The sequence below is a fragment of the Canis aureus genome, chromosome 2 (genome assembly GCF_053574225.1).
Source record: "Canis aureus isolate CA01 chromosome 2, VMU_Caureus_v.1.0, whole genome shotgun sequence".
NCBI classification, from domain to species: domain Eukaryota; kingdom Metazoa; phylum Chordata; class Mammalia; order Carnivora; family Canidae; genus Canis; species Canis aureus.
Genome location: NC_135612.1, coordinates 73304022 through 73316048, shown reverse-complemented (window position 1 = coordinate 73316048; position 12027 = coordinate 73304022). Strand labels below are relative to the sequence as shown.

Here is a 12027-nt window from a genome sequence, read left to right as displayed (position 1 = left end):
TCCATACTTAAGTTCCCCTTTTTAATCTGAATACGTTTATGTGTATCTTCCTTCTTTTTTTCTTGATTATTCTCACCAAAGATCAGATTTTTTTATTAGCTTTTTCAAATAAACATTTCTTTGCTCCTTTGATCTTTCCATTATAAGTTTGTTTTATATTCAGTTCATTTTTGCTTCTTTTTTTTTTTTTAAATTTTTAAAAAAATTTTTAATTTATTTATGATAGTCACACAGAGAGAGGAGAGAGGCTGAGACACAGGCAGAGGGAGAGCAGGCTCCATGCACCGGGAGCCCGACGTGGGATTCGATCCCGGCTCTCCAGGATCGCGCCCTGGGCCAAAGGCAGGCGCCAAACCGCTGCGCCACCCAGGGATGCCCATTTTTGCTTCTTTTTTATTCTACTTTCTTTGCCTTTAAAAAAAATCTATTTTGCTTTGTTTATTGTTTTTTTTTTTTTAAAGGTTTTATTTATTTATTCATGAGAGACACAGAGAGAGGTAGAGACGTAGCAGAGGGAGAAGCAGGCTCCCTGTGAAGAGCCTGATATGGCACTTGATCCCAGGGATCATGCCCCATGCTGACAGACGCTCAACTGCTGAGCCACCCAGGCATCCCTATTCTGTTATTTTTTATAAGGTTTCACCTGAAGGTTTAGGCTATTTTCTTCTTTTTTTTTTTTTTTTAAGGTTTTATTTATTTATTCATGAGAGACTCATACAGAGAGAGAGAGAGAGAGAGAGAGAGAGAGGCAGAGACACAGGCAGAGGGAGAAAAGCAGGCTCCATGCAGGGAGCCTGATGTGGGACTCGATCTTGGGTCTCCAGAATCACGCCCTGAGCAGAAGGCAGGCTCTAAACTGCTGCGCCACCCAGGGATCCCCTAGGCTATTTTCTTACATGAGCATTTGATGCTATAAATTAGATGCTCCTAGAATTTTAATATATAATATTAATATATCATACTTTCTTTTTATCATTTATCCTCTAATTTGCATTATGGTTGATTTTACCTTTTAACCCTTGGGTTATTTAAAACTATGTTTTTAAATTTGTGAACAGATGATGTTTAAATTTTATTTTTTAAGAGATTCATTTTCAACCTAACTGTAGTAGTTAAGATTTTGCCATTTGTGTGATACTAATTCTCTGATATTTTAAAAGATATATTTTATGGCCTAGTTCATTGTCATTTTTAATAAATGTTTCATGTTTGCTTGATAAAGATGTATAGTAGTTATATATAAATCACGTTTATTCTGTTGGTTACATCTTCTATAGCTTTACCTTTTAAAAAATTTGCTTGATTAGATTAGTGCTTAAGACAGGAATGAGGAAATCTGTATGAGAGGCATGTGTTGAAACCTCCTTCTATTATGTTGAGTATGTCAGTTTCTTATAAATCTGCCTATTTTCACTTTATGTATCCTGAGGATATTTTTTGATGTGCTTATAAGCTTAAAGGTTTTGCATCTGTCTAATTGAACCTTTTATCTTTGGCAAGTGACTTTCTTTTATCCTTAATATTAATTTTTAATATGAAATCTAATTTGTCTAATATTAATAGAACTATACCAGTTTCCTTTTAGGATTTGAGTGTTACTTCTTTTTTTCATACTTTTACTTTTCACTTTTCTGTGTCTTTACATTTAGGCGTATCTCTCTTTTTTATTTTTTAATGATTTTATCTATTTATTCATGAGAGACACAGAGAGAGAGAGAGAGAGAGGCAGAGACACAGGCAGAGGGAGAAGCAGGCTCCACACAGGGACCCTGATGAGGGACTCGATCCCAGGTCTCCAGGATCACGCCCTGGGCTGCAGGCGGTGCTAAACCACTGAGCCACCCGGGCTGCCTTAGGTGTATCTCTTATAACCAATATGACTGGGTTTTGAAAAATCCTCTCTGTCCATCTTTGCCTTTTCATTCCTAAGCGTAATTCTTTTTTGGTTATTCATATAATTGGTCTTGCTTCTTACTGTCTTGCTCTACTTTCTCTTTATCTCACCTTTCCTGTGATTATTTTTCTCCTATCACAGATAACTATATTTGATTTTTCCCCTTTTTATCATGCCTTATTTTGGATTTTTTTCACTGAATGCAGACTTTCTCATTTTTTTCTTTTAATTTGGAAATGGTATATGCTATTTTTATCCTTTTAGTGATTACATTAAAACTTTGATCATGCAAACTTTAAAGTCAAACCATTTTCTTAGCCTTCCTTCAAACATTTTAACTCTGATACTTAACCTCCTTTCCAACTTACATGCTATGATTATGATTGTCCAGGATGTATAGTGTGTGTTTTCACTCATATAGAGATTGCTTTGTGCTTAACTTTTCTTTTATCATAGATATTTCATCTGGAAATTTCCTTCTGTCTGACATTTATCTTTTAGGATTTTCTTTACAGTGTAGTTCTGATTCATGTCAAACTCCTTTTTTTTTTTTTAAATCTTAAAATTCTTTTATTGCTTTCCTTCTTGTAAGATATTTTCACTGGGTGTATATATTCTAGATTGACAGTTTCTGTTATTGAAGATAACATTTAATTCTCTTTTGACTTCCATTATTGTTAAGTCAGCTGTAATTCTAATACTTCATTTCTTTGTAGATAACTAGGTATTTTTTCCCTTTAATTTCTGGCAGCTTTCAATATCCTCTCTTCATCTTTCGTGTATGACTACTATTTCAGTACCATGTTTCTAGTGGATTTCTTGTTATGTATCTTGTTTGGAATTTGTTGGGCTTCTGAGATCAGGGGATTGATATCTTCGATCAATTCTGGAAAATCTCAGCCATTTTTCTTTAAATTGCTTCTGTCTCATGAACTGTCTTTCTGGGACTTGGATTAGATGTATACTACCTTTTTGCTCTGTCCTCTATGTCTATGTCTCTTAACTTCTCTTTCATATTTTCTATCTCTTTGCTTCTCTGTGATCTGAAACCAGACAAGATTGAGGTAGGTAAATATGAAAGCCAGATTTGCCCAGGTGGCAAATACTAATATTAGCCCTGGGATCCAGATATTAAGCCTTGGATCCAACCCAAGGAAGGAATGTTGCAACTGAGATGTTTTCATTAAGACAAGATCCTTGAGGGACTGAAGCATACCATCTGGCCTCCTGGCAGATGCAAATCCACATGAGGTATGAAGGAAAGCACCCCCAGTTTAAGGCCTAAGGATTCTTATATATTAGGTTCAACTAAATATGAGTTCATAAACAAAACCCACAAAGAAGCTACCATGAGTGAGAGCACAAATGTAATAAATTTCATATTAAGACATCCAGAGACTTCAAATACCAGCAATTTTTTTCCTTTGCTTGAACTTAAACTGTATTAAAACATAAGTTTGCTATAATTGACTTGGAATCCAGTTTTATTTTAACAGGAGGGCCCTTTGGAACTCTAGTCTGCCATAGTGGCATAAGTAGAAGACTGTAGCGGGATTTTTTTTACTTGTTAATAATTAGTCTTAAAGTGATGGTCATATTCTTATGAAATGTTTTTTGCAGAGTTTGGGAATAACTTCTTTTAAAGTTATTTGGATCTGCTGGTTTTTTCCAAGTTGATAAATGATTGGAAAAGATTGTGTGGAATTATTAAAGAAATGGTAATTTAAGACCTCTTGAATAAGATGAAATTAGCATCAACAGTATATATTGTGTTGTAATAAACCAGCTTAGATATTTTTACGTATTAGAAATATCATTTTTTTTGACATTTCATGTTCCAGTCCTAAGAAAAACTTAATTACCGATATTTCTTCTATTTTTTTCTCCCCCGAAACTTTTAGGCGTAATATTCATGGGGTAAGCAAAGAAAAAATAACAAGAATGTTGGAACATTATCAGCGTTTTGTTTCAGTGCCAATAATTATGAGTTCTTCAGTTCCAGAGAAAATTGAACGTGTTGCGTTGTGTGCATATTCTTGTGAGGACAGAAATACTAGGTAGGTTAAAGTTCCTGTGTACAAAAATTCAGTTTGAAATATAATTTAAAAGAATTAAAAGGAATAATTTTGGAGCTTGTGAAATCACTGCCAAATAACTTTAAAAATAAAAGTAGATGTATATTATTTATAGAGCTTAGATATAGTTTTACCTACAGCAAGGTGTATATGGTTAGCAAGAGAACTGAAGGTATATATGCAATGACATGGGAGTTTTTACATTGTCCTCAGGGTTTTGTGAGTCCATGTTTATACTGTGAATACTCCTGCCTTCTTTATGTAACTGCCTGCTATTCCAGTATTTATCTGTTATTGCCTATTGTTATTTTATATATAGTTACATCACTTCTTAATTTCTATAGGTATTTGTAAAAATACTCTTTCAAATTAGTATTATAAAAATTAATTATTTATGGTATACCCTGACTAAGTAATACAAGTCATAGCCTTTTGAAAGTTTGCAGTCCAGCATAGTACTGATTCTATTAAACATTTAGGATATATGAACAATTGAATAGATAGGTGAGTTAAGGAATAGCCTTAAATATAAGGTAGAAGTCTAAATTGCCCACACTTTTTGTTGATAAGGAATGGTGGTTGAGGCTCTGTTAAAAAGGAGTTGGGAAGAGAAAATTCATAAATGCTCTTTTATTGAAGAGCAGTGTTGCAAAGTGGTTTAGATAGAGCATGTGCTCCTGAGCTATGAGTTTCTGGCTTTGTAATCTTTGACAAATTAGAGAGTGTCTCTATACTCAGCTCTTCATTTCTAAAATGGCAATAACACTTTGCTCTTAAGAATCCCATAAGGATCATGAATTAATACTCTAACGACACAGAATAGCATCTGGCATATAGAAAACTCAGTGTTAGATGTGATTTCATTGAGGAAGGCTTCATGGGAGAGTTGGGACTTCGAGAACTCCTGGAAGAAATAAAGAAAGAAAGAAAGAGAGAGAGAGAGAGAAAGAAAGAAAGAAAAGAAAGAAAGAAAGAGAAAGAAAGAAAGAAAGAAAAGAAAGAAAAGAAAGAAAGAAAGAAGAAAGAAAGAAAGAAAGAAAGAAAGAAAGAAAGAAAGAAAGAAAGAAAGGAAGGAAGGAAAGAAAGAAGAAAGAGGCTCAGTTGGTTAAGTGTCTGACTCTTGATTTCTACTCAGGTCCTGATCCCAGGGTTGTGAGATTGAGCCCTGCCTCTGAGCTTAGCTGACTGCTTGAGAATTCTCTCTCCCTTTCCCTTCATTCCTCCCTCCCCCTCTAAAAAGAGAGAAAGGAAGAGGAGTTGATCAGTTGACTTAAGGAAAAAGCACTGAAATTAAAAGTGTAATGATTAGGCAAAAGTGCTTTAAGTCTGAGGTTAACATTGAGGATGGTTTTAAAAAATTTAACAGTTGACATTTCAAATGACAGCTCTCCTCCCTTTGTTTCATTTCTTTTAGTTGTGCACATCATGTTGACTCTTTGTCACTTTGTAAATGAAGCTTAAGCATTTTCCTCTGTAGCAAATGACAAGTGTTATAAAGGCATATATATTAAATACTTTTGAAAGAAACCATGGAGCTGGTGTCCCCTCTAGGAACAAATTTAGATTCTTAACTTTAATATTTAATGCACATGAACACCTTAACTGAAAATCTCATGCTTATTATTTAATTTGAAAAAAGTTTGCTTCCTACATGCCAAGCATTGTGTTAGGTGTTGGGGTTACAATAAAGTGTTCTAATGTACTAGGTAAAGATCAGATGAGCTTTTGTAATTTAATGTAGTTTATTTATAGAAGTTTTAGAATGAATGTTAAGTGCCTTGTCTTTCAGTTGAATGCTTCTTTAAATCATAATGTTAATGACCACATTAAGAGACTTCCTTATAATACTTTAAAAAAAATCTTACAGCCCAAGAGACAATGAAGATGTTACCTCTGAAAAAGAAGAAAATATTTTATCCTCATCTTTGAAGCATCTAGAGTTAACTGAAGAGAAGAAACTTGAAGTGGCCAAAGAAACTATATTACCTGAGAATGTTACATATCTCTCTAATGGAGATTTAAACAAAGGAAGAACAGAAATAAGTGTTACGAATTCTCAGAATCAGAGTGCTTTTATTCAGGAAGTTTCAGACGTGTATTTTTCTGATTCTGAAAGCAAAGTACAAGCCACAGAAAGTAAAAGAGAAGAGCAAGTAGAACTGGCTTCTGAAAAAGAGTATAGTAAAACTGATGCAGATAGTTTTGTAGAGAGAATGTCACCGAGTACTTGCTGTGGTGAAAATAATCAAGAAGACTATGATCTTTCAGATACTGTGCCATTTCAAAATGAAAAATCTTCACCTGGTGAAACATTAGAAGAAAGAGCCACAGTAAAGAAAAAAGCCTTTGGAAAACAAAAAAGCAAGTCAACTTTGGAAAAGTTCCCAAGACATGAGCTATCAAATTTTGTCGGTGACTGGCCAGTTGATAAGACTATTGGTCAGAGGGCCAAAAGGAACCGAAAAACTGAAAAAGCTTCATCTATACAAAGTGACAAAAAATATAATCGCCCTCAGTCACGCAAAGTATTAGATAATACTCTATCTGCAAATATAGATCATATCCAGCAACGAGAATCTCCAAATGAAAGTATAGAGGATGACAAGAAGTCACAGTATGATGATGCTTCAGAATCTTTCAATTCCTGTCAATATGATACGTATAAAGATACTGAAAAACAGTCATTTAACATTGTGGGTGACTGGCCTTCATCTGATTCCTTAGCTCAGAGAGAGCACAGGTCAAGAATGCCAAAGGATGGTTTAAAGGAACCCAACCTAGAATTTGGAACTAATGACAGTATGAATGAAATAGCCTTCTACATAGCACATGAGACCTGTTGTTGGGGCACAAGCCCTGAAGAATTAAAAACCCTGGGTAGCTCCACTCTAGGGAGTTCTGAAACACTACCCAATAAAGTGACCTGTGAGAATAAGACTTGTCCAAGTAAAAAGATTCATAGACAGCACACATCGTCTCTCACTAGTACCAACAGTGGGCCAACTTTTCCTGGAGTAGTAGGACCACAAACTTCCGTTGAATTTCCAGAAGGAAAACCTAATACAGTCCCTGGAATAGAAGAAGGCATGTGTACCCAGACTGAACCACAGGATTTTGCTCTCTTATGGAAAATAGAAAAGAATAAAATTAATGTTTCAGATTCTGTGAGAGTGTTAACAGGACAATTAGATGGATTTAAACCAAAAGCTTTCAATATTAACACAAAGTTAGATGTTCAAGAAACAATTCCATATAGGGTAATGTATGATAAGAGCACGTATGTTGAAGAAAGTGAGCTTACCAGTGCTGATGAATCTGAAAATCTTAATATTCTTTGTAAACTCTTTGGGTCCTTTTCATTAGAAGCCCTAAAGGACTTATATGAGAGGTGTAACAAAGATATTATTTGGGCCACAAGTCTCTTGTTGGATTCTGAAACAAAATTATGTGAGGATACTGAATTTGAGAATATCCAAAAATCGTACGATGAAGCACAAATTGGGCCATTTTCTCTGGGATTAAATTTGAAGGAAATTATTAGTCAAAGAGGAACTTTGGAAGATTCTAGTTCTGTGCCAGAATTTAGCCATGGCACTGCTATTAATAACCCTGATGTACAATCTACCTGTGATTCAGAAGAGGGAAACTCAGAGCAGGCAGAAATAAGAGCTATAACTACTGAAAAACCTGTGTTAATAACAGGTTTATTTCCTAATGCCACTCTAGATCTAAAGAATAATAATGAAGTACTTCCCAGTAGTCAGGTAGAACTTCCAGGTCTATATAACATTAAGCAGTCTTTCCCAGGTACTCTAAAACCAACTCTTGCTAAAGATATGAGTGAAATGGAGAAGAATCTAGAAGCCACGGAGATTGGAGACAGTATACATTCTTCTTTGAATTTGTCTGATATTTTAAACTCTGTATCAAGCACTTCAAATCTTGAATTAAATGAAGAACTTGACTTTACTGACTCTCTTGAAATAAAGAAAAATGAAAATCTTCCAAAGGATTATATGAGATTTCCAAACACTGAAGAATTTATGAATGAAGATGAACAGGAAATGGAAAAAATTCTAATGGCTGAGAGTACTTTCTCAGCTGAAGTTAGTGAAGAAGATAAAACTGAGACGTTGAATCCCATGCCAGTGATGGCCAAATCACTGACCATAGACTGTCTGGAATTGGCATTACCCCCTGAGCTGGCTTTTCAGCTCAATGAATTATTTGGCCCTGTTGGTATTGATTCAGGTAAAGAAAAAACAGATTACCTATATATATGTGTCTTTGTGTGAATAGGCTACAGATTTAGGGTTCTGTCATAATTTTAAAATAATGTCATATGTTAAATGAAAAGGAATTTGTGTTGCCTACCTTATTTTTGACACATTTTTTTGTAGAGGATTTTTTAAAATGTAATTTAAAGAAATAATATTTATATGGAGTTTGTGTTCATCCCATGCATATGTTGAAAGTTTCCTGTGGTATTTACCTCATACTTATTTGCACAGATGAACCTTTTTGAATCTGTGGTGCTCCTCCAGATATACTTAAGGCAAGATTAATTTAATTTCTTAGAACACACTTAAAAAGTCTTGACTAATGGAAATGAATATATACATTTAGACTAATGGGCATAAATACCTTAAATATATGAAGAACTGTATATAATTACACATGCCAAGAAGTGTGAAAAAAGTGACATACTACATAAACAAAAATATTCCAAGATATTTAGAACTAGAAACATAGTAATTAATAATACAAATGGTTATAAGTTGGTTCAGTATGTTTTCTGAAAATGTATAATGAGTAATGATTATATTTTCTTTTTTCTTTTTCCCTCACAAGGGTCTCTAACAGTTGAGGATTGTGTGGTTCATATAGATCTGAATCTGGCTAAAGTGATTCATGAGAAATGGAAAGAATCTATAATGGTTGGTAGGCTTTTTTTTTTTTTTTTTGAAGAGCTCCTTTTGTGTTCACCTTTGCTCTTAATAAAATCTGTTGTATGAAAGAAGTGTATTGAATTTTGACTTTGAGAATGAACTTTTACTAGTAAGCAGGTTACTGATACTATATTTTTTTCTCTTTCCAGTATTTTAGATTATTTCCAAACTGGCCAAATTCTATAACTAATGATGGAGCTCCATATATTGATGGCCTTTTTTTAAGAGAAAAATCATAAGTAGTTTTTTATTCTCTAAAGACTTGCAGTGCTGATTGATTAAATTTCAAAAACATTCTAAAATTACAGCCTAAGAGCTCTATAAGTAGAAAAAATATATTGATGTAGTCATATTTCCTACTCATCTGATTTTATTGTTTTACTTAGATTTAGCAAGAATGATTGATAGTTTTACAACGAAAACTGATTTCTAGAGAAAAATAGTATAACCTTGTTTTTTAATATACCCTCCTTTGCCAATCCCCTGTCCTATATTTGTGTTTAGGAGCGACAAAGACAAGAAGAGGTATCCTGTGGCAAGTTTATGCAAGGTAAAGCATATATTTTTTATTTCTGATGTTCTTGTCATGATGTTTAAATTTGGTGTATGTGTATGAATTTTAACTCATTATTAAATGTACTTCCACTAAGTATGTTACCCAGGAATTCTGATTTGCAAATAAAAGTTCTTTTAAAATATTTAACATTTGATATTGACATAAGATTAGAAGAACTGAAAAGCACCTATGATTAACTTTTATGAGTGCAGTGGAAGACCCTAGGTGTACTCTAATACATATAATCAAGGTGTTTCCTTTTTAAGATTTTGCTTTGAAGGAAAGAAAACTTGTTCTGGTTTGAGAACAGTAAAATGTTCATTTGATTGTTTGAGAGCATCATTCAGCTGTTACTTGGTTATTCAAAAATTTTATTGGTGTTAATTTTATTAGAGCACAAAAGTCAGTTTGCTTTTGGAACATCAGTCAAATTGAAATATTTGATTCCAAGACATCTTAGATAGCATCGTCCTCAGTGATTAGTGCAGGGTGGCAGAGCTGTTAACAGGGGCCTCCTTTTGTGCATGTTTCCTTCACGTGACTCTTATCCACTCCACACCAGGACTCCAGGTTGAAGATTCTTGGGGTATACTTAAGTTGCAGCTTTAAGAGCTAAAGCAATTTGAGAGCTAGAGGTGCTGAAAGGGTATCAGTGTTATGTGGATGGCAGTATCTGCTGTTTCTTCACTCTCTGGGAAAGCAAAGGAATATATCAGAATGTGCGATAGCCCTTAGAGATGCTGAAATACTATACATTAAATCTTGCGTTTATGAATTTCTTAGAATGTCCAGTTTTTTCCTTATGTTGAATATCATTTGTTCAGTATTTGTTGTGTGCCTCTAATGGGTTATGGGTTTGCCAAAATATTGATCCTTTCAGTCCTTGCAGTGGCTGAGCAAGGCTGAGCAGAACTGCTCTAGCTGGTTGCTTCCACCTGGCTGCAGTTCCCTTTGTTTACCAGTGTATGCGTGTGTTGTTCTTTCTGTGTCAATCAATGTGGTTTAAAAAAGAGTGGGAAGCATGGAGTTGATTTACAATGATATCCTGCTCATTGTAATATTCCTACTTTTATACATATTTCTTGCTTATAATTATGTGAAGACATCTCTTGAAACATCAGAGTTATAAGCAAGAAATAAAAAAATCATGTTTCTTTGGTCTTTCTGACATAGTTGTAACAGAATGAGTAATGTTTAAAATTTGTATGTTTATGTTGAGGGCCTGATACTATTTGTGCTGCTTTTGTAGATCCTTCCCTGGTTGGGCATATTGGTCTTGATAATCCAGAACAAAAATCATCTCAGAAAACAGGCAAAAAATTACTGAAGACTTTAGCAGCACCTGAAATGCTACCCTTATTGGATCATTGGAACGCTCAAACTAAAAAAGTCTCACTCAGAGAAATAATGTCAGAAGAAATTGCCTTACAGGAAAAACATGATTTGGTATGAGTTAGTATAACTATTAAGCCTTTGTCTCTGACTCTAGGTTGATTGTATGTTTACTTTGTGATTTTCATTTGATTCTGTATTTCAGGAGATTGGGCTGTATATGTTTTTTAACTTTTAGCATTTATCTCTGTAAATTTTTTAATTCTTGAAAAACATGAATGAAATCTTTCATTTAAAGATAACTTTATTAATAAATTAGTAAAAAGAAATGTCTGTCTTGCTATTAAAGAAATATCCAACCTCAAAACAATTTTTTTTTCAAGTAGGCTGCATGAAACCCAATTCAGGTCTTGAACTCATGAGCCTGAGATCAAGACCTGAGTTGGAGACCAAGAGTCGGTTGCTTAACTGACTGAGCTACCCAGGCACCCCAAAACAAAATTTTTAGAGAAAAATTTAAAAACTTATGAATTTGAATTAAAAAATTAAATACTCTTCTTTTTCTAACTTTTCAGACAGTTCAAACAGAAACTTTATTTTGAACTTTATTTTTGTTCCTTATTCACCATAACAAATTTTGTGAAGGTGTAAGTCAATTTGGTTTCTTTTGCATTACTTCTTAGCCTTTTTTGGAATTCTGAATGTTAGTATCAGAATTTCAGAATCAAAAAGGAAAAGACCAGGAGGTTATTTAGTACAATTCTCAAAGAGAAGAAATAATTTTTAGATGGTGATCTTAAACATTTTACTTTCTTACTCATTTGACTACTCAAAGGAGCACCTGTATATTTGGCTGAAATACATAGAATTGGGACATAGGAAGAATGATGAGATTCCTCCATGTTCATACTTATTTTCCCCAGTTATCTTATTAATTAAATTGGAAATAATGCTACCATTTTACCATTGGAAATAATGCTACTAATGGTAATGCTACTATTACCATGTTTACATAATCCAAGAACAGTCTCTTTGGGTAGGGTCTTACAATGTAGTGTTGTTTCAGATATCCTCTTCATTTATATGCGTAATAAATCAGAGAAATGCATTTTCTTAAAAAAATAAGGAAACTTAGAACTTATGTCCAAATGATGTGACAACTTTTGTTGAAATGCCATTTTTTACTACTGAAACTCTGAAACTTATCTTTGTGGTTTTAAT

General features: G+C 33.8%; 1 protein-coding gene across 14 annotated transcripts in view; it reads left to right on the top strand.

The window, feature by feature from the left end:
- The window catches only part of N4BP2 (NEDD4 binding protein 2), a 78139-nt gene that overhangs the window by 42377 nt on the left and 23735 nt on the right, over positions 1-12027 (top strand). For all 14 annotated transcript variants that reach the window (XR_013368714.1, XR_013368715.1, XM_077878942.1 and 11 more), the window contains 5 exons: positions 3796-3951; positions 5837-8220; positions 8821-8906; positions 9423-9468; positions 10724-10920. Coding sequence is in view for 12 of the 14 variants with exons in the window: in XM_077878942.1 (XP_077735068.1) it covers positions 3796-3951; positions 5837-8220; positions 8821-8906; positions 9423-9468; positions 10724-10920 (2869 nt within the window). In the remaining 2 variants the exon portion in view is untranslated. The remainder of the gene's footprint in view (positions 1-3795; positions 3952-5836; positions 8221-8820; positions 8907-9422; positions 9469-10723; positions 10921-12027) is intronic.